Raw genomic sequence first — 23,785 nt, 5'->3', positions numbered from 1 at the left:
TTTTTACTGTTTACATTTGTATTTGTTAATTAATGAATATACCATTTACTTGAATCAGATATACAAACTAGTGCCCCCTCCAGAACACATTGATTAGGAGCTAAAGGACACCTGCTGAACTCACCCCTTTCTTCAAATTCTAAGTCACATAACATGGCTGTCATTGCCTTTTTATTGAAAGCTTGAGTAGCATATTAGTCTGTCACAGCCACTGAAATGGTTAGGCCAAGGCAGTGCATACAAGTACTAGTGACATGCAACTGAGAGATTGGAATGTCTTTTGTGTATTTCTAGGATAGTTGTGTTACAGTGATCGGTGGCACTGTGGCCAAACCTTTGATGCCATATAATTAGTGCAAATGAATAAAAGTATGTTTTATTTGTTTGTTTATTTTTAAAGACAATAACTTTAATGGGAGTCAGTACAGAGCTACTTCATATATCTAACTTAATATTTTAAATATTTATAAAGGGTTTAACATTGTTTTAAGGATCCTGAAATGTTTCATTCACTTACAGACAGTTGTAGATACATATGGAGAATCTCACCGTACAAAGAGCAACTAACTGTGAAGATTACATTTTGATGTGGGTGATTCAAGATATGATGAAAAATGTATTTGGCAAGTGTAATGAATTATATTTTTCTAGAGTCCCCCATCCACTGGGGGTTGCGTCAGGAAGGGCATCCAGCGTAAATCCTGTGCCAAGTCAAATATGCGGATCACAGATGGTCCGCTGTGGCGACCCCTAACGGGAGCAGCCGAAAGAAGAAAAATTAATTATATTTTTCTCAGTTTTTTTATGCTCATCTCATTTTTGGTTAAAGAGGGTTATTGATTTGGTTCCTCATATGAAACATTACTTCTGTGTGTCCCTGTGGATGCCCACTCATCTGCTCCTTCACCAGATAATGGCGAATCTGTGCAGATGGGGTAGTCACAAACAATAGGTTTCATGAAAGACTGCCGTGGGCTTGACTTAGCTCATCCTGCTTTTTACCAGATGTGAGATGCCGCAAAGGGATGAGTGACACCACGTTTTAGTTAGAGGTGATTTAAAAAATGTAAATGAATGTACCTTGGGCCAAGAGCTTGTGTTTTCTGCCACATTTATTGTCATGCTTCATTTTTACATTCTGTACCTGCCTTCTTAATGAGGATCTTAATTTTCTGTTGCAGGTTATTGTCTGTGCTGTTCTCTGAATCATTGTGGGTTTTAAAGTAAAGCAATCTTATCTGTGCTTTAAGGTAGACAAAGAGAGAGGCTCAAACTTACTACTTTGTCAGTTTCTAAATGTTTTGCAGTGTTATTGGAAGACTCCACCCACTTAAAGGGGTAGTTTACCCAAAAATGAAAGTTCTCTCATAATTTACTCACCCTCATTCCTTCCCAGATGTTTATGACTTTCTTTCTTCAGCAGAACACAAATTAAGATTTTCTGAAGAATATTTCAGCTCTGTTGGTCTTTTCAATACAAGTGAACGGTGACCAGATCTTTGAAGCACCAAAAAGCACCATAAAGGCAGCATAAAAGTATTCCATACGACTCCAGTGGTTCAATCTGTCTGGGTAAGAAACAGATCAATATTTAAACCCTTTTTGTCCTATAAATCTCCACTTTCACTTTTTTGTGAAAGTGAAAGTTGAGATTTATAGTAAAAATCTGTTTATCACCCACACCTATCAAATCGCTTCTGAAGACATACATTTAACCACTGGAGTCATATGGATTACTTTTATGCTGCCTTTATGATTTTATTTGTGTTTTTTTTTTGTTTTTTGTTTTTTGGAACTTGAAAGGTCTAGCCACCATTCACTTGCATTGCATGGACCTACAGAGCTGAGACATTCTTCTAAAAATCTTTGTTTGTGTTCAGCAGAAGAAAGAAAGTCATACACATCTGGGGTGGCATGAGGGTGAGTAAATGATGAGAGAATTTTTATTTGGGTGGACTATCCCTTTAATTTTAAATGTCACAAGTTTGCTGTAAAATAAATAAATAAATAAATAAAATAAAAAAATTTGCATTGTGCAACACTCAGAAGTAGGTACTGTTAAAATAGCTATAAACATTTAACATGTTCCAAGACACATGATCATACTTTGCCCTCAGTCTCTTTTTCTCTTCTTTTTTAAAATTTTTTTTTTATAATAACATTTTAGTAACAAAAAGTGCAATCTTTACAAAAACAAAGTATAATCTCAGATATTTACTTCTTTTACCAGGTCACATCAAATTTGTTCATTTTTGTGCCCCAAAGGGAGAACTGGTTAAAATGTGATTCCTCAAACTACAATAAGTTGCATGTTGATGTAACAAATGATTGAACAAGAATGTTTGTGATGACATTGCAAATGGGAAAAAAATCACAGGTAATTACTTTTATGAACCTGCTATCATGCTGTGTGTCACGTACCACAAAGTTCCCGAGTTGCGTTTATGATGCGGGATGTCCTTGAAGCTGGAAATTACTCTTGCAGATATAGACAAGCCACAGAGACATGGCAGTCCCATTAGTCAGAACTGAAAACCTTTGGAATTTACAAATATGAGTGTTGAGGTGGAGGCACATCTAACTAAATAGCCCATACTTTTAGCTGTTTATTCAACTCATAATCTTAAGGACCATACCAATATCTTTTGTAAAATAAATACAATTTTAAAGAATGAAATGTAATGCTGTATAATACTACTAATAGGGGGCTTCAAAAATAATTGAAAAGGTGTTTTGTTTGTGCCAGTAGAAGATCAGGAATAATAATTATTTTAATTATTTAAAATAATAATTACAAAACCAAAAACTACAGCTTGTTAAAAAATGTCTTTGCATGCTGTTACTGAAACTGTTATTTTGCGAGGAAGTGGAGGATTGAATTGTGCATGCACATTCCTGATGTTAAAAGTTTTTACTGATGATACATTGATTGAGCATTACATTTATACCAGATCTCCCCTATTTTTGACATTCCTGAACCTAATTTGACCAAATTTATCTAAGCAAGTAATATATTGAAATACATGTTGGATACACAACATATGCATTTGGAAAGAAATCCAAAATGTATGTTTGGTCTATTATGGTCAATTATGTTTGATCTTCTTTCCGTCCTGTGACTGTTTCCTGAGTGTGGGTTTATTTGAGTGGTCTTTAAAAGATTATGGCTTTATTTGACAGCTATAGACAATCTGTTTTTACATTGATGAGAGGAGAAGTGGAAAACATGACCAAACTTAATAAATAATTCAGAGCAGTGTTGCTGTCTATTTTGCAGCCTACCAGCTACTTTGTAGACGAGCAGGTACTTAAACTGAAAGTGCACCTGTCATGTAATTTGTCTAAAAGTTCCAAGGCCACTCAACAGGTAGCAGAATGGCAGCTACAGCTGCAAGTCACAACCTCCATCAAACCTTGTGTAGGAAGCTTGCCAAACACAGCTGTCAAATAATTCCAATAGTTTCCTCTGGGACCGTGACTTTAACTATATGTAGAAGAACAATGACAGAACAATCTGACATTCACCCATGTAACACTGACCTCTGGTTACAGTTTCCTAAATTACTTTATATGTGGCAACGATTCCTGCTCACGTCCAATTGTAATTCCCTTAGTGAAAGTTCAAAACGCGAAAATGATCTGGGTTTGAGCAATTACTAAATACTCTCCTAATCTGTACAATCTCTGCAAATCTTTTCCAAACACCTCTATTTCATGCTGTTTAACCCTTGATTGTTTCCAAGTGGTTGCTCAGAGGTTGTGCACTGAGCTGGTATGCACTCATGGCCATGTGTTGGCTCATGGTGGGGGGCCCAGTAATCAAAGCCATGCAGGCCTCAGGAAGGGCAAGGATAGATCTGAGTTTGCAGCTGCTGATGCCATCTGATTTGGGCACTGGCCCAGTATACCTTATGGTATTTACTAGCCCATGCATAAAGTAAAATGCATGGTCCTTTGACTGTAAATTTTTTTTTTTTTTTAAATATGCAGATCTTCCCTATATACAACAGTTTACAGTAATGAACTATTAATCAACAAATATTGTCAAAATCACCATGAAAAAATGCATGCAAAACCAGGATTTGAAATATCTGTTTGTTAAAAAGAAAGAAATATACACCGTTGAACCAGGCATAACTAAGCTTGATGTTAAATATTCTTCATACTTATGTTTCAGATTCGGATGGACACAATAAATAACCTGGAATGGACAGATTTATTTGGGACAATCAGCTTGGTTTCTCTGAAAAAGAGAAGGATGCCGTTTTTACTGGAACTTGATTTTGTAAATGGTATTGAGATGGAATCTTCTGCCAATGGAGGGAGATTTGGGGGATGCCAGAAAACGCAAGACAGAAACATAAGGTTTCCTCAGGTAATGCATTTAACTTTTCATTCTTCTTAAGGATGCACTTAGTAAGTTTTTGTTTTTGTTGTCTTGTACTTACACTGACACCTAGGGGCATGGATGCAGCATCGTGTAAATGTAATAGTTTTCAGTTACTGATGCCATTGTAGAAATTCCCTGTTCACAGTCAGCCATGATTAATTTAATCCATGAGTTAAGGTGTCCAAAAACGGGGTGGTTACTGAGATTAAGGTGGTTACAGAGTATTATTTGGTTGGTCATGCAATCATAACATGGCAGCCCTCTCCATGTAGGATAAAACAACATTTATTAGGCTACTGTTATGACTGGTCTTCATCTCATGTGAGTGATCAGGTTTTCATACATATGTTTCAAAATTACTATTAAAATTTTTTAGGAGTAAAACTTTTTAATGCGGAAAAAGTTACTAATTAGTGAGTACACCTTTAACTAACTGAAGTAAGGGAATATACTGTAACTTACACAGCGCATGAGGCCATTTAGAGTACATCTATAAACAATAAACAGTACAGTAATGTAGTATAATACTGATATTTATTGTTGTTGGTCTTTGTTGTTTTCTTTTCAAATATACAAACAGTACGCAGAACTTTCATGACAATACATATGTATGAGTGAAAAAATAGTTTCAGCATCTGTCCACATATTTAATTTTACGTACAAATACCTACAAATAATTATGAGATCAGGCTGGAAGCTAAGAGCCTTACTAACTTAACACTTGTAAATTCATGTCAATGTTGTCGTGTTGCATGATCTATGCTTTCCTCTGTGCTTTTTAAAGGGATAATTCACCCAAAATGTTTAATTCTCTCATTTACTCACCCTCATGCAATCCCAGATGTGTATGACTTTCTTTCTTCTGCTGAACACAAAGATTTTTAAAAGATTATATCAGCTCTGTTGGTCCTCACAATGCAAGTGAATAGGTACCAAAATTTTGAAGGTCCGAAAAGCGCATAAAGGCAGCATAAAAGTGATCCATACTACTCCAGTGATTAAATCCATATCTATACAATAGGTGTGGGTGAGAAACAGATCAATATTTAAGTCCTTTTTTACTATAAATTCTCCACTTTCACTTAAAAATTCTTCTTCTTTTGTTTTTGGTGATTCGCATTCTTTGTGCATATCACCACCTTCTGGGCAGGAAGGAGAATTTATAGTCTCCTGCATATCGCTGCCCCCTTTGGCATATCGCGGCGCCGTTTTGTGGCCCGTTCTGCATAACGCGGCGGCCCATTTCAGCTTATCGCGGCCCATTCGGCCCCATTGCCCGATCCATCGGGAAAAGTCCCGGTTCTCCCAATGGCCAGTTCACCCCTGGAGCTGAGATATTTTATCTTAGTTTGTGTTCAGCAGAAGAAAGAAAGTCATGCACATCTGGGATGGCACAAGGGTGAGTAAATGATGAGATAATTTTCATTTTTGAGTGAACAATTCCTTTAATGCAATCTAATCACACTTACGTATTTGCACATTTTCAAATGTTTTGCATTGTTTTGGAAAACTCTGCCTACTTATTTCATTTTTGTCATATGTTTGCTCTTAAAATTTTCAACAAAAAAAAGTGTTTGCTGCAGCATAGTATAGCAGAATTAGGTACTATAAGAATTCTGAAAAAAAAAAAATTCTTAAAAGTCATTTTCATGATAATTAGAGGCTTAGTATAATTATTAAACGTAAAAAAAAATAAATACAAAAAAATACAATAAAATATGATAGTCCGGATACAGCCATGTGAATCGTTAGGAATGCTCTTTTGCTTTGTGAAAAACACATACTGTACATACACACAAAAATAAAATGTGCCAAGGTGTGCCAAGGTCACCAAAAATTTGGCAAGATATTTTTGATGTCTCAAATTCAAAGATGAAGTCAGACTGAATGCTTGACTATACCCTGTCTTGATTTCCCCATGAACAATTTGTAATATGTCATTAAATTCATGGTTCCCCACAAACTGCTCTTTCAAATTCAGATGAGCTTATCAAATAAAGCCATAAAAAGGAGGAACGGGACTCCACATTCCAAAGGCCTTTGATCTTTTCACAATGAATCCATGAGATTACATGCCTGATTATATCCAGGTGTTGAGTCATAACTTCAGAGGTTCAGAGCATACAAAGTAATCAACAACTTTTAGGCCTGCTAATTTTTTTAAAGGCAGGTCCTTTAACACTATATGGCCTGCACTAAGCCATAAGACATGAGTGCCCTTGCACAACTTTCTCATAAATCCAGAAATACCTTCTGCATATCATCTGCAAAGGCTTTTGACTCTCTAACACATATGACTATCTGCGCCCAGTCAGATGACTTATTTCTTACTCTTAACATGAGTTTAGATTTTTGTCTTTGTTCATAAGAGGTGAAGAAAAGAGATGAAGAAATGGGTGAGATTTTTTCTGTGAGATTTGTATGCTTTGCAGGACTTCAGAGACTATATAAGTTTAAAAGGATAAAAGGATTCAAAAGATGCATAACTCCTTCTGCCTGCTTTTTCATGATTGAAAGTAAAAAACTAAGTGTAAATCTCCTGCTTTCTTTTTTAAGTTGCTTTCATCTTCTGTCAGATGGAGAGAAATTATACCTTGATTCCAATTTCTTCTCACATTGGGAGAGTTGTAAAGGGTTTTTTATTGTTAAGATTGTCATGTTTTACTGTGTTAAAGGAATAATTCACCCAAAAATGAAAATTCTCTCATCATTTACTCACCCTCATGCCATTCCAGATATGTATGATTTTCTTTCCTCTGCAGAACACAAAGGAATATTTTTAGAAAAAATATCTCAGCTCTGTAGGTCCATACAATGCAAGTGAATGGTGACCAGAAATTTGAAGGTCCAAAAATCACATAAAGGCAGAATAAAAGTAATCCATTTTACTCCATTGGATTAATCAATGTCTTCTGAAGCGATCCATTCGAATTTTGGAGAGAACAGACCAAAATATAACTATAAATCTCGCCATTTCAGTCTCTAGGCACTATCATGATTTCAAGCTAGATTAACCTTCTTATTGCTTGATGCATGCGCAGAGCACTAGATGGCGCTAGTAAGTGTAATTAAGCTTGAAATCATGATCGCTGAGGAGAGTGCTGATGTCAAGATTTATAGTAAAAAAGGTGTTATATTTTGGTCTGTTCTCACCCAAAACCGACTGGATCGCTTCAGAAGACATGGATTAAACCACTGGAGTCTTATGGATTACTTTTATGCTGTCTTTATGTGTTTTTTGGACCTTCAAAGTTTTGGCCACCATTCACTTGCATTGTTTGAACCCACAGAGCTGAAATATTCTTCTAAATATCTTCATTTGTGTTCTGCAGAAGAAAGGCAGTCATACACATCTGGGATGGCATGAGGGTGAGTAAATGATGACAGAATTTTCATTTTTGGGTGAACTGTTCCTTTAAATTAAAGCATGGGCTAAACAGTGTTGTAGAGGATATTGCATTGCTTTTTTATGTTTAAGTAAAATTGTAACAATCATTTTGCATGTTAAAGTGAATTGCTCCTACAGGTTTAACATACTCCTTTGCACCTTAAGCCTAAAGTATACTTTGGTTTTGACTTTCCTTACACCTTGCACATTCTGAAAAACTCAAGATGGAACTTGATAGCTTACAATTAAAACCAGATTGCATGACAATTAAGGCTGGCACAGCATAGTTATGATACTACAGATGGAAAACTGTGATCATTTCTTCAAGGTTATGTTCCTCTATGGCTGCACCAACCAAAATACATGCAGCTGTGCACAGATGAAGCCTCCTCTGATTAAGTCATACATAATTAAGCATACAGACTGGCACATCAGCAGGCATATTATAACATAGCTTTATTTTAAACTGAAATGGAAGTGGATTGAAGGCGCTGTTAGCGCCCCCAGGGTTTCCTCGCCTTTATTTTTTCTCCAGGCGGCAGTGTGATTTCTGGCCGTGCGCGGCGCTGCACATCTCCTGTTCCTCTCTCTCTCACTCACTCGCACACGGGCACAGGAGTGTGAGAGACAGCCATGGAGAGGTGGAGATCCGACTGTTTTCTTTGTTATTTTTAAACTCCGAGATCCGCATCGATGACACGATTCACAACTAGCCGCGTACAACGCTATTCCCGATGCGCTCGAAAACGGAAAGTAGGTTCTCACAGGTACAGTACGGAGCACTTTTTTTCTCCTGGCTTGGGTGTAATGGGGGTTTGCTTTGCGGTAGCGGAGAGAGTGAGAGATGAAATGTGCTGTCGCTTTTTTCGTTTCCCGTGTTTGAATGCTATTCGAGGTCGCGGACGCGCTGATAAATCTCTCGCGCTTGGTTTTCGATGTCAGATTATCTGCGCGCGAGGTCGGGCGCGTGAGCATTGATCGGGATGCGCGTGTTGGAGTGTGAAAATCAGTGTTGCAAAGTTGCATACTAGTGGCTGAGCTGCGGAAGGGCCTGGCTTATGTGTGTGTATGTATGGAGTTTGTTTCTTACCTTCCCCTCCCCCATCCGCTCCTGCTGCTGCTGAGGCCGAGACATGAATGCGATGAATGTGGGGCTCACTTCAAAGCAGATCGCGAGGGCAGCGAAAGGGGTGTTGTAATGTCGTCAGGGAAGGAAAAAACGCACCGAGAGCGAACGCGACCTGTTTGTAGAGTCCTATTTTTTCATGCTCTAGCAGTGCATACGTGCGATGATAGGATATATTGGTGTTTATAGTGGTTAAAGATGGCTAAGCTTGCTATGACAACGTGTTCTCACACTAGTTGAGTCGGATCAGTTCAGTGTATCAGCAGGGCGAGCTAACTAGCAATGTCGGCTAAATACACTTGAAGATGGTGGAAGTCTTTTTTTTCTCTCCATATAGTTCACTTATTCGGGAAGGTTTTGCACCGCACATACTTCCTTTCCTCGCTCGTTGTTTTCTTTGCATTAGATGTGTGTATATTTTTTAAACTTATCCTTGCTTGTTTTGATTTGTATCTAGTTATTAGCCTCTGAATAGCCGCTTAAGTTTACAGATGTAACGGTTAGCAAACCTTTGTTTTTAAAAACCAGAGTAGTTGTGAATAATGGCTTTAAATCGACTTGGAATGTGCATAGAAGTATTTTTGTGCTGGGTTAGCCAGCTAACTATCGCCATTGTAGCTTTCTTTGAAGTTCTGAGTTGGTTAAGTTATTGTTTGACTCAGACAAAGATAGCGCAAGGTTTCTTTTCCTTTCAGCTCGATTATCAGGAACATCAGACGAAATGTAGTTGGCAGACACACAGGTTTTAAGGTCTGAACTTGAAAGTGTTCAGATTTATGGTTGGTGTCATAAAGCTTGTCATAGGTGAATTAAAGTGTGTTTGTGCCATGATAGGTTGCCATTTTTGCCCTCTTTTCATGATAGATACTTAAGTCTTCTGTAAGATTTGATGGGAATGTTGAGCTTTGCAATGCTGAAACTACATTTCTTAACTTGAAAATCGTTTAAAAGGTGAACTGAGATCCTAATTACCATTTGAGCCATTATTACAGTGTAACTGTCTCGGAGTAGCTCTTGACAATATTAAAATTCCTTTACTAATCTTTTAATATAATGAGAAATGCCTAGAATTTATGGCTGGAATACAATTCTTTCTTTTTTAAACTTACAGACTCTAGTCCAGAAGTGATAGAGAAACAATCAAAATTTGGCTTGATATGTATGATCTTGCAGATGATAACTGGTCACAGATTTACACTTCTTTTGAATTTATCACATTAGGGCAAGCTCAAGGTGACTAGTGGCATTCCTGTTCAAAATCTTATGATGACAGTTTAATCATTAGTATGTACTGAGAATACATTTAGATCAGTTCTCCTACAGCACAGTGTAATTAAAGACCCTGTTTACACATGGTATTAATGCTGCCTTCATGTGCTATCAGAATTATCCTACTTCCCACTTCTGAAGTGGTGATTTACGAGTATGTCGCGTTCAGACGCTTTGTTGTCGGAAAGAGCAGGAAACATGGACGATGCAAGGTTCACTCATACATATTTCTTTAAGGTGCATTCTCAGTATTTTTTTACCTTATTAAAAATGTTTTTGTACTAACGAAATAAATTGTAATTTTGAAACGTATGTATAAAATCACAAGCACTCAAATTAGATGAAGATTCCAGTCATATCAATAACCTTATAAAAAAAGCTATTGTATTATACATGGAAAGAGTCCGCACATGGGGGCTGCCATGATACAATCACATGACCAGCAGATTACTACTCGCTTTATCTCAGTGACCGTCCTGTTATTGGACACTTTCACAAGAGGATTAATTTAATCATGACTAACTGTGAATAGTGAATTTCTACAAGGGCATCTGAAACTGAAAACTATTGATTTTAAATTATGCTACATCCACGCCACTAGGTGTCGTATCCACTTTCTCAAATGTTCCGATCTGACATTTTTTTTTCCATTTAGAAGAGTGCATAACAGGCAAAGTTAAAACACTCCTTTTAGTGCAGTGGTTGATTGACAGGTGAGGGGTGGTGCTTCACTGCATATGTGATGAGGTCACATGCGTTTTTGACCACATTCGTATATGGTTTTTGTGATCCAATCACAAAACCTTTTAGACCCCGTTAAGACCTGTATTTAGGGCTGACCACAGGCGATCGGATCACCTGAAACGCATCGTAATACCAGGTGGAAACAGGGTCATAGTGTCTTTGTAGCTATGCAGATTACATTTCTTAAAGGTGTTGTCTCATTCATAACTTTACTCTCTTTTTATTATGTATAATCATGTGTTTTTTAAATAGGCATGGTCATGTAGACATTTAAAATATGTAATGCTCAAGTTTAGTTAGTAACAGGAAAAGGATGGCTTTGCATCGTATACAGTGAGTTGTTACCTCTGCTTAAGGCTGCACAATTATGACGAAAAAAATAATTGACGATTATTTCACTTGATATTGTAATTGCGATTATTAATTTAGATTAAAATATTTGTTGTGGGGTAACTGCATGCCATATTCTTTATGTAGGCTACACATTTAAAACAAGCTGAGAATTGTTCCTGAATTGCTTTGTTGTGTAAAAAACAAATGTTTTTAAATTTTGAATAAATTATACTCAGAAAGTGTGCAACACAACAATACTAGAACACTAGGTTGTCATTTTTTATATAATAAACTAAACAGATTTACTGATATTCTGACTATTGCATTCATGCACACAACAGACCAAACATTTTGTAAATACAAAATCTTGACAGTTCAGGAATAGATCTCAATTTGAATGATGTAACTGACACTTCACGATTGTGATCTTGATTATTTTCTCGATTAATTGTGCAGTCCTACCTCTGCTTATCAATGATCTGTTTCTTGGAATTAGCATTACTATTTTACACAAGATTCAGAGGGTTTTGGACTGTTTTCTGCAAAGAATGACCCTCTCCTTTGATAGTGTCAAGCCTTTATGAATGTTTATTTTCTTCCCCTATCTACCTTTCTTACAGGAGGCATTCTTTTGCTGTGGCATTAATAGAAGTGTGGATATAAACTTTCTGCCTTGTGGGCTGTACTGGGACGGGGTGCATGGACGCTGTGAGCATGAGTGTAAAAGAGAAGGGATGCTATCTGACAGACCTGGGTGGCAACTTCACTGAGGATGCCCCCAGACCTCCAGTCCCTGGAGAGGAGGGCGATCTGGTGTCCAGTGATGGACGACAGTATGGCCACAGTTTTTACTCCTCCAAGAGCGAGAGCCTCAAGAACGAGGCCTCCATAGCTACGCCCAGAAGACCTGATCTGGATTTGGGCTATGAGCCTGAGGGTAGTGCTTCCCCAACGCCACCCTACCTGAAGTGGGCAGAGTCTTTACACTCTCTCCTGGACGATCAAGATGGCATTCTCTTGTTCAGGGCTTTCCTCAAACAGGAGGACTGCGCTGACATGCTGGACTTCTGGTTTGCCTGCAGCGGCTTCCGGAAGCAGGAGACCAACGAAGGCACTGAGAAGATGCTGAAACTAGCAAAAGCCATTTACAAAAAGTATATCTTGGATAACAATGGAATTGTCTCCAGACAGATCAAACCAGCCACAAAAAGCTTCATCAAGGACTGTGTGATGAAGCTTCATATTGACCCTGCTATGTTCGACCAAGCTCAAACTGAGATTCAGACTATGATGGAGGAGAACACCTACCCTTTGTTTTTGAAATCTGACATATATTTGGAATACACCAGGACAGGTGGCGAGAGTCCCAAACTGTTCAGTGACCAGAGCTCAATGTCAGGGAACAGCAAGGTCTTGCCAGGGTACTTACCGACTCTGAATGAAGATGAGGAGTGGAGGTGTGACCAGGAACAGGAGCAGCACCCAGAAAGTGACCCCACCCCTAGCAACAGGCTGACCCAGAAGCTGCTCATGGAAACTGTGCCTCAGCGGGTGGCCAGCAGTAAAAGATATCAGGACAACCGTGAGTACAGGTAAATCCCTGCAGCTTTGAAAACCTCTCTCCCCTTCCCCTCTCCCTCCTTCCTCTTCCCCTCTCCTGGTGCAATCGCAGTCAGAAGAAAGGAGAATCTGAGTTAAGCACAGCCTTCCACAGGAGATGAGAGGAATGCAGTAAAGGCAGAAACCTCTAAGTACATGTGACTGTGGTAGCAAGACAGATAGTGGGTTGCAGCGGTGCCTTTACCTACTGCGAGTTGGTGCAAGTGGGTACCCTTTGTGTTCTCCATGCAGGTGTCTTTTAAATGGCAGTCCTTTGCAGTAGAATAAAGGTTTCTTCAGGAAAACCACAACATGAATTCTCTTTATAATGTGCACAAAGGAGAAACTGGATTGAATATTTGCAAGAAAGAATGCACACTGAAAAAAGTTAAGTAAAGATTTTACAGATGCATTCAGATACACTTTGTTTTCATAGATCTATATCTCTGTCTCATACCACCCATAGTTTGCCTGAAGAACAAGCATATTGGAATATATATTTAAAGGATTGTGCTTTGTAATACATTTTTGTGCTCAGATTATCCTAAGGCATTCCTCGCCTCCAGTTGTGATGGCCCATTGTGCTCTTTTAGTGCAGAGATTGCTTGTTCGCATTGTGCACTATACCAACATCATTTAATCTGCATCTAGACAGATTTTTAAGCCATGCTGTGAAATTTACAGCAAATCACTTGATGCATCAGAGCCTCAAGTTCCTCCATATGAGCAAAATGGGATTTAGAGATGTGACTGCTAAATACTTTAATCCTTGTCCTGCTGGAATAGAAAGCTGTGCATTTGGGCTTTTGAACAGTCTCTGCAGAAGATTACAAAGCTTTCCACTTGTGATTTAAAAGCAAATATCGACAGGTGCATTCACAATGACTTTTTAAAGCAATAAGCCACTTGAGGCTGTGTGTCACAGAGATTTTAGCACAGGTAAAGGGCATTCTTGGTACGACATGTCAACCATAGTAAAGCATGGTAAAATCACTGTAACGCACAGCCTAGTTACCAATCATTATAGCAATAGCAACCAGTAGTTTTGTTGAATCATAATAAGCTATTTTTCCAGAAATGAACATTAGCTAATGACCACACCCACAAAGAATATTTGCGTACAGAACTCTGCAGAATTGGAATGCCAGTTGTTCATAAAATTCTTCACATCTGCCATCCCTAGCATGTTTGTTTGTTAAATATTTTGGCTACTTTGATCATTTTTTCAGCCCTCACTGTAAGTGTAATACTATCAGCCCGATTTACACACTTTTACACGTTTAAATCTATTCCGCAGAATTTCACAGACTTTGCCTAATTAACAGAACAGAAAATGCAGAAAAATGTGAAGATTCCTTCTGGGCCTGCCAATGACCTATAAGGTCATTAGCTTAACTGTAGGCTGTTTATGGTTGCCAGTATGGATGTGCTATGGTGGTCGACTAATCGACTAGTCATCCAACAACTCATTAGTTGGTAAGTGGAGTCGACTACTTTAATATTTAACGTTAAATATAATAACGTTATAATATTTTTAGTGTTGGTGATTTTAATGGGAGATGCAATTCTCAAATTGAGAGATACAACTTCTAAGGGAGCGTTTTTGCGTGATTATAGCTTGCTGTGCTTAAAAGTGAATAATAGTCGGCACAGTTAATCCAGTTAAAAATATATATATTTTTTTCTCTTTAATGCTTTTAGTCAATATATGTACCGCTGCTGTTACGGCCATCAAAGTGCTGCATCAACAACACATTACAAGTATAGGTTGACCGATATATCGGATTTACAGATTCATTATAGTAGTGTTTTTTAACTATTGGAAAAAATCAACTCTAATAGTTTCCAATAGTTATTTTTGGTTTTATTCCTCCGTTGCTGGCACTGGAGGATTCTACAGTCTGAACTCCTTGATTCGACAATATAACACTCTAGAGGTTAAATAAAAAACTATCAGTAACTCCACGTGGAGTTTGTTTTGCAATGTGACTAGGCTATTTATAGAGACAGACATGGTTTAAAACATCGACAGAGAAAAGCCAAAGTAAGTATACAGTACACGTTGTTATTATTGTCATGGTACAATAAATCAGTCATTTAAGACAAACAAAGGTGGTTTGATAATTTGTTATAACTTATCGCTGCACTGGAGAATTGCAGAGTTGACAAGGTGGAGAGAGAGGATAACTTTAGAGCTAACATTAGCTGTTCGAATGGTTAGAACAATGTTACAAGTCAAGGATGGAAACTGCTTTCCTTCTTAATACGCTGTTTTAAATAATAATAAAAATTCACTTATGAATTTGTGCAGATCCGTTGAGTTATTTTCCAGGGTTGAAGGGTGTCCAATATGTTCCAGTCATGTTGTAAACATAGACACTCCGAAGAGGTTTTGTTGCGAAGCAGATTTATAAGTTAATTATCAGTAGTAAATCGATCATTAATGCCAACCTTATATGAATATGTTGCTTGAGCTTTTGCTCTACCATTCGCTTGTTTTAGAAGACCAAGCACCAGCAAATTACATTGCGTGAATGAGACGCGCACAGGAACAGTTATTGTTTTATAGTTTTTTTGACTGTAAAATTTCACAAACTTTTCTCCGTTCTGACAAAATGAACTTCTCTCCAAGCTTCCTAAGTTAATGATGTTGTTGTGTACAAAACAAAAAAACAAAAAAAAAAAAAAAAAAGAAACATATGAGCATGGTAAAATATATAAGTCTGAAATATAAATTTGATATTCATGAGAGGGCCCATTGTTATATAATACTGTACAATGTGTTCATGTCAGGGCACATATAAAATATACATTGCCATTCTAAAATTACCTTTTAAAAAGACAAGATCTGAGTTGATTTGATTTCTATCCCTTTTTCTCTATCCCTTTTTCTCTCTCCCTTGTACATCATTCATACAGTTGAAGTCAGAAGTTTACATACACTTAGGCTGAAGTCAATAAAACTCTTTTTAACTTTGTGCATGTCACAAGTAATTCTTCCAACAATTGTTTGCAGACAGATTGTTTAACTTTTAATTGACTATATCACAATTCCAGTGGGTTAGAAATGTGCATACACTAAGTTAACTATGCCTTTAAGCAGCTTGGAAAATTCCAGAAAATGACGTCAAGCCTTTAGACAATTAGCTTCTGATAGGAGGTGTACCTGTGGCTGTTTTTTAAGGCCTATCTTCAAACTCAGTGCCTCTTTGCTTTGATCATGGGAAAATGAAAAGTAATCAGCCAAGACCTCAGAAAAACTTTTTTGGACCTCCACAAGTCTGGTTCATCCTTAGGAGCAATTTCCAAATGCCTGAAGGTACCATGTTCATCTGTAAAAACAATAGTACGCAAGGATTAACACCATGGGACTATGCAGCCATCATACCGCTCAGGAAGTAGACACATTCTGTCTCCTAGAAATTAATGTAGTTTGGTGTGAAAAGTGCAAATCAATCCCAGAACAACAGCAAAGGCCCTTGTGAAGATGCTGGAGGAAACAGGTAGACAAGAATCTATATCCACAGTAAAACGAGTCCTATATCGACATAACCTGAAAGGCTGCTCAGCAAGGAAGAAGCCAATGCTCCAAAACTGCCATAAAAAAGCCAGACTACAGTTTGCAGGTGCACATGGGGACAAAGATCTTACTTTTTGGAGAAATGTCCTCTGGTCTAATGAAACAAAAATTGTTTGGCAATAATGACCATCGTTATGTTTGGAGGAAAAAGGTGAGGCTTGCAAGCCGAAGTACACCATCTCAACTATGAAGCATAGGGGTGCTTTGCTGCAGGAGGGACTGGTGCACTTCACAAAATGGATGGCATCATGAGGAAGGAAAATTATGTGGATATATAGAATCAACATCTCAAGACATCAGCCAGGAAGCTAAAACTTGGTCGCAAATGGGTCTAACAAATGGACAATGACCCCAAGCATACCTCCAAAGTTGTGGCAAAATGGCTTAAGGACAACAAAGTCAAGGTATTGGAGTGGCCATAACAAAGCCCTGACCTCAATCCGAAAAAGCTGAAACTGAAAAAAGCATCTGCGAGCAAGGAGCCCTACAAACCTGACTCAGTTACACCTGTCTGGAGGAATGGGCCAAAATTCCAGTAACTTATTGTGAGAAGTTTGTGGAAGGCTACCCAAAATGTTTGACCCAAGTTAAACAATTTTTAAATTGCATTTAAAAATGCAATGCTACCAGATACTAACCAAGTGTATGTAAAATTCTGACCCACTGGGAATGTGATGAAAGAAATAAAAGCTAAAATCATTCTCTCAACTATTTTTCTGACATTTCGCATTCTTAAAATAAAGTAGTGATCCTAACTGACCAAAGACAGGGAATGTTTTCTACGATTAAATGTCAGGAATTGTGAAAAACTGAGTTTAAATGTATTTGGCTAAGGTGTATTTAAACTTCTGACTTCAACTGTATTTTTAATATGACAATAAAATAATAGATATTGTCAGTAGTGATGAAGTATGCAATCATTATTTGGCTTTGTAAGGCAGTGTTTTATGTAACTGCTGAACAACAAACACATTTGACCTGTGATATTTTAATTAAAGTGCCCCTATTATGCTTTTTCAGATGTTACCTTTCATGTAGTGTGTAATATAGCTGTTTGTGAATGTAAAAAGTCTGCAAAGTTTTAAATATCATAGTGCATGACAGATGGAGTTACTGTCTGCCAAAAGAAAGAACCGATTCTGAACTGCCTGAAACAAATCGTCAGTAATTCCAGCTATACTTCCTGGACAAACCTACGTAGGTTTGTCCAAAATCCTGCATCTGGTCTTCATTGGCTGCTCATTGACAATGTGTACTTTGACCGACGACATTATTACTGAGCTGAAATTCAGATATGATAATGAGTGTTTCGTACCCAGACTGGGGCATCTGACCAATCAGAGCGAGTAGGCTTTCGGAAAGGAGGGGTTTAGATTGAACTTATCCTTGAATGAATCGTTTGTGACAATGTGAGAACAGAGGTGGTGCTGCAATGTATGAGAAAATTAAAGTGTTTTTAGACCTTGGACGCATGTAAACCTGTTGTATGAGAGCTCTAAAACAAAAGTAGGGACTTTATTAAAGCATAATAGGGGCACTTTAATATTTTAATAAATTTTAGATGAAAAATTATCTGAAGAAGGTACCAGTGTTAGAGAAATGTATAAAGTATTGCCATTGAAAGTGATGCTTACTAAAGTTCAGCACTATTTACATTGAGTGGAAAGTTTTCATTCATATTATACATTTTAAACTATTGACCGATTAATCGGCTATCGGCCTGTTTTTCCACCTTAGTTATCATATCGGCAAAACCCATTATCGGTTGACCTCTAATTACAAGACGATCACTGTCGGACGTTTAATCCTCTGCTGTAAGCACTGTTCCTGAATTTGTAAGGAGCTTTGGAGAGAGTCTTTTGCTGATTCTATCTAACACTGCATAAATAAATAGTTGCAGTTAGAAAGGTTAAAATGCTCTGTCATGAACTAGATGTGTACCTGCATCATTATCTTGCAGTTCTGCGCTTTTGAATGAGCAGCGAGGATCGCTTCGAGACTCCCAAGCTGTGTTTACATTGAAACGCATAAGAGGTTTTGTGCCGTTCTTTATTGTAGCCTTTTTTATTTCTTACTTTGATAGTTTTGTGCAGTAAGATGTTATAGTTATTGAGCCTATTTATTTGTTGAATATCCGTTAGTTACCATGTTGAAGTGCTGCACTTAACGTCCGTGTATCCCTCGTAAACACGTCTGATCGAGACCATACCGGAGCTTAATTATACATTATTATCCTTAACACTGAATAGTCATTAAAACAACTGACGACTAGTCAATTATGAGAATTAGTAGTTTTGCACATACCTAGTTGCCAAGCAAAATAGTAACATGGGGCATTAATTTTAAATGTGGTCACAGGTGTGGGGTTATTGACTGTTTAGAAAGGCTTCGAACACAGCTCATCCAGTCAGAAATTAGAGTTGGAACTATCCGTTTTATTATACGAATTTCTGAATTTGTGCATGTTTTTTTTTTCTTCTCAAAGCTAAAGCTTAAATTCTAAGCAGGCATGGAGGAGCAGGAGGATTTACACAGCCTGATTTAGCCTCTGTAAAATGCTCAAGCATACATTGCGTTTTGCTGCTCTGATGTGCTCAACTGCACTTTGTTCACTGCTGGCACTCCTCCTGCAAAAAGATTGAAAATTGCGGAAATATACCCCTAGAAGTTGACCCAGTTTTCTCTCAACTGTCTCAGAAAAACCTTGATATCAGTTGATGATGCAGTAACCCTGTTCTGTCCAAAATCTCAGCTCTTTAGACACTCTTTCAGGTGAGGTATAAAGATGAGAAACATCCCCAGGAGGTTTACAAAAGGAAATGCTTCTGTCTTTTTGAGCTTGTTTTGCAGTATCTTTGCTCCTTTGACTTGTGTCTTGTCCCAAGAGTTTGTTTAGCATTTGGAGGGCTTTGCATTTCATTTTAATTTTTGAAAGATGTTAAATGGTACCTCTTTTAACAAGCCATAACATGACAAAATGAAAGACTTGATGAAAGACTTGCTGTTGTTAAACCACAGAAACACCCTCCACATTTCACGCAGCTGAACGTATGTTCCATTGCCTCTGGACCTGCTGTGTTTTTAATAAGTGGGGGCAATGTATTTGTGTGGTTGTTTTCATATGATTTTTTCATTAGGCCTACATAAAGTGTTTGGCTGGAATTATAAAAAGACACCACTTATTTTTTAAATAGCCTTTTAGGTCTATGCTTTAGGGTTTCAAGCATTTAAATTTTGCAGAAGTCATATGTCTTTTTATTTTCTGGAAAATAATAGGAAGTGAGGGAATTCAAAAGTTGCTCACTATGGAAAGATACAACCAGTTCGTTTTCTAATCGGACTGCAGTGGTTTTTCTTGAATGTGCAACATTCACCAAGTCTTAGTCCAATAATAAAACCAAATGAATTATATATATGCACCAAGAGCAGTGGTCAAAATATGAACCATTTTAAATCTAATCCTATCACTTCTGTGGAGAGGAATTTGTTCCAGGAGGGATCAATATGGAAATATATTTTTCCATTTCTGTTGGAACAGGGATTGTGATTTTGATCTCTTGCAGGGTTCCCGCAGGTCCTTGCAAGAGTTATCTAAAGGTCATAAAAAGTTTTAAATATCTTAATTGGTATAAGAAAAGTGTTAATTATCATTTAAAGAGTCTTTAATTTGGGGACTTACAGACCTGAATTGCGATATGGCCTAATGTGATTATTAAACTTTAAAAGGCTATGATTTAATAAACATATCATGTGTGCACTGCGGGCATCAAAGTGAAATGCACGTGGAGAACTCGAGATTCATTGTTTCCAGCAGCCTCAGAGCGTTTAGCAATCAATGAATATCGGACATTTATGACAAGCAATCGCTGATGATCTACTCTTGATGAATTATGACAGTGTTTCCTTTAAAGTGTTTATATTGTAATACCTTGTAGATGAATGTAAGAGTGCATATTTTATTTCCCTTATCTGTGTGAATGAGCAGCTGGAAGCAGTGAAGTGCATACATTTCAAAATAAGAGTCCCTAATGTGTATTTTGGGCTTGTTTATTGTTAAAAGTCTTGCGTTATGCACCAAATCATTTTTCTTTTTGGTTATTATTGGAATTTTGCAATTGCACAATAATCCTCTGGGATTTAATTAAATTGACTCTTTTAGCCACTGTGCCCGCCCTGTCACAGGAAGGAAAGAGTAAGAGCATTTTTTAACACATTAAATATATAGATTTTATAAACTATAGTCATAAGTTTTAAGTCATTTTATTGTCATTTGCACAGATCACACATGGTAGAAACTGAGCATTGAAATTGGTAATAGGCAAATTAATCTCTTATTGCTTTTCTTTCAACACATTATTATCGTATCAGCAAAATCCAATATTGGTCAACCTCTAATATGTTTTGGTATATTGGTACATAAACCAATTTTAATATGATGTATATACAGTATATGTGTGGGAAACATGTCTTGAGTATTTTAAACTTACAGATACACTGTCTTGCTGATAATCAGTGCTGCAAGTTCTAAGGCCTTGTTGAATGTGTGCTCGAGCCTGTTTACACAAAAGAATCTTTGATACATTATTTATTTGGAGATTTTTTTGGGTTTGTTCTGTATGGACATACGGTATTAATTTAAATTGTTCACATTTTTACATTTGACTTTAAAACTATGCAGCATCCCTGTCTTGCACTAAAGCAATAACAAGAATAATAGATACTCTGTTTCCACCAGATTGAACCAAATAATCTTAAATAAATGTAACAACAAATATTTGTACTTTTCTGGCTTTAGTGTTCTTCAGTATACCTTTTCTTTTTTGTATTCATGGACAAAGAGCCATTGGATCCATTTGGTCAAGACCTGTTAATAGAATCCCAATGATAATTCTGTTATAATGAGGATTTTTATGGCCGTTATTGCTAATTTTAGACCTATAGACAGTAATGTAATATATATAATGATGTTTGTTCTAAATACTAATGTAATACCGCAATAAAAAAATAAACACTGGAATGTCGCAATCACACAGTGTATAGTATATTAATTTATGCATGCATTTTTACTAACGACTTATGATTGTTAGGAGTGAAACCGCAACTGATAGTAGTTTGTATCCAGGTGAGCATCTGTTTCAAGGGTGGCAGTCGCTTAGAAGCCAGTATGTACTCATGTGTTTTGGGTGGTACTGTATGTGGCTCTATTAGAAGTAATGTAAATTGTAATCTGAAAGCTAGTCTCTTACCTGTACTCTCAAGTACAGAGCTGCCTTTGAGGATTTAATCTGTAGGAGTCTGGAGTCAGTCGTGATCACATGTAAAATGGGATGACAAAGAGCTCATAATTATTCTGTGTGTGGGGAGGTGCACAAATCTTGGGAGCAGCAATGCAGCCTGTATCTAGGTAATGTTTCTTTTCAAATGCACATTGTGCTTTTGTCCCTGTGGAGTTGCTTTAGATGCTGGGTTTTTAAAGTGGTAATGGGCTGCAAGGGGAGTTGGTTAAATCCTAATGTGCCTATTTTTTTAATTTATATATTTTTTTTACCCTAGCAAGGGCTTTCTTTATTTTTTATGAGAGATGTCCCCATAATTAATACGCATGGTAGCTCAGTTGGATTGAGGCATGTGTATGTTACTGAGGGAAAAGAAACAGATCGATTCATTTTGAAAAGCAGTAATGATTCAGAGATTCCAAATGCCCCTGCCTGTTTTGGAGCCTTTGTATTGTAAAGAATCAAATGGAATGGGAAATGCTGGGCATGTGTAGAGTGCTGCTGAAGGCTGGTGAATGTCTCTGAAGGCTTCTGGTTATCTCTAATACTGTGAATATTGACATGGCTGCTGCTTGAATCATTAGAAGACTGTGGATGGGTTGAGAGTGAGTGATAGTCACTGGAGACTGCCGAGAACCTGAATCTCTCTCTTTCTCTGTATTTGCCTCTCCATTTCTTTCAGTCCCTCTGTTTAGACTGGTCACAAAGAAATGTTTCTGTCTCAGTTTCAGTTGGTTCAAACAGTGCCTGGCTGGTTCCAAGTGCCGCACAATAAATAGGCTTTGTATCACACTAACCAGAGAAAACCACTACTGAAATACACTGGAAGAACAAAAAAAAAAAAAAAAAATATATATATATATATATATATATATATATATATATATATATATATATATATATATACTTCCTGCTATTTATGTGGTATTTACTTGCATAAATATTGGAAATATGACAGAAGCGTTTTTGTTTGAGTCATAGTATACCATATTAGTGTACCTTTAGACACAATTGGCACACCAGTATATGTGAAATTTTACACAAACATTAAGACTGCTTTAATTACAGAAAGATGCAGAGTGAAATTGCTGTTCTTCCAAGAAGGAATCAGTATTGTTGTAAATGAAGTACAACTAGACTTATTTGTAGTTTTAACCTGCATTTATGCATGATAGCTACAATAATTGAGGTTATAGAAACTGGCATCAACACTTTGTTTACAACGCCCCTAGCGTATAGCTATTTGTTGGCCAAGGAAAGCACTTTTTCATAGCGATCTTCTCCTTATTTTCTCATCACACCCTTACAATATCTGAACAGGCTAGCCAGTAAAGTTGTCCAGTCTTTTACAGATTGTGGTTATTTAAAAAAACAATTGAGATTAGGGTTATAACGCGGATTCAACAATAAGGTTATTCTAAAAGAGTTTATCTCCTGGCCTGGTTGAGGCTGTAGTTCAGAATGTATTTGCCCTGCCAACATTGTCACGGGCTTCACCACAAAGAATTATACATTTGATTTTTAGTAGCATATTTTAAATGCAATTGGAAAAATGTAGTCTATTTATATTTTTTACCCTGTTTTATATCAAAAATAATTATTTACTACAAATGATTAGGATTTGAATTTTTAATAATATGCTCCATGAAATCTAGGAATTCAAACCTTTGCTTGAAAATGATCGCATATGGTGCATTACTGATTTGTTTGTTGCTTCCGTCACAATTTTCTCCCAGTTTCGACAAAAGCTCATCTGTGTTAGCCATAGATAATGTTACCTTGGTGACATTTAAATAAGCTGACATCCCAACAACAATGTTCAATACATCACACAAATACAAATGTTCAAGTATGTAAGGTGTGAAAACACATGTACAGAGGGCTGAACGATTTGAACAAAAAATCTAATTGCGATTTAAACTGTGATATGATTAGGTCTGTTAACATAAAAAAAAAAAACAACTGTAAGTGTTTTCTATTGATCAAAATTAAGTAATGGGCAAACATGCTCTAATGCCAATAGAAATACTATTCAAGAAAGGGCATTTACATTTGAGTCCTCTTAAAAGGACCAGATTAA

At 37.1% G+C, this 23,785-nt stretch overlaps 1 protein-coding gene across 3 annotated transcripts in view; it reads left to right on the top strand.

Annotated features, from left to right (window-relative positions):
• The window catches only part of LOC127451857 (axin-1-like), a 50,887-nt gene that overhangs the window by 2,430 nt on the left and 24,672 nt on the right, over positions 1 to 23,785 (top strand). For 2 of the 3 annotated variants that reach the window (XM_051716852.1, XM_051716850.1), the window contains exons 1-2: positions 8,385 to 8,545; positions 11,871 to 12,842. In XM_051716852.1, coding sequence (XP_051572812.1) covers positions 11,950 to 12,842 — 893 coding nt within the window. In that variant the 5' untranslated portion in view covers positions 8,385 to 8,545; positions 11,871 to 11,949. Of the gene's footprint in view, positions 1 to 4,177; positions 4,376 to 8,384; positions 8,546 to 11,870; positions 12,843 to 23,785 lie in introns of those variants that run through there. The other variant, XM_051716851.1, reaches the window with a different exon arrangement.

Source organism: Myxocyprinus asiaticus, chromosome 14 (assembly GCF_019703515.2).
Source record: "Myxocyprinus asiaticus isolate MX2 ecotype Aquarium Trade chromosome 14, UBuf_Myxa_2, whole genome shotgun sequence".
NCBI lineage: Eukaryota > Metazoa > Chordata > Actinopteri > Cypriniformes > Catostomidae > Myxocyprinus > Myxocyprinus asiaticus.
The sequence above is the reverse complement of the archived record's forward strand: the minus strand, read 5'-3'. Positions and strand labels throughout refer to the sequence as shown.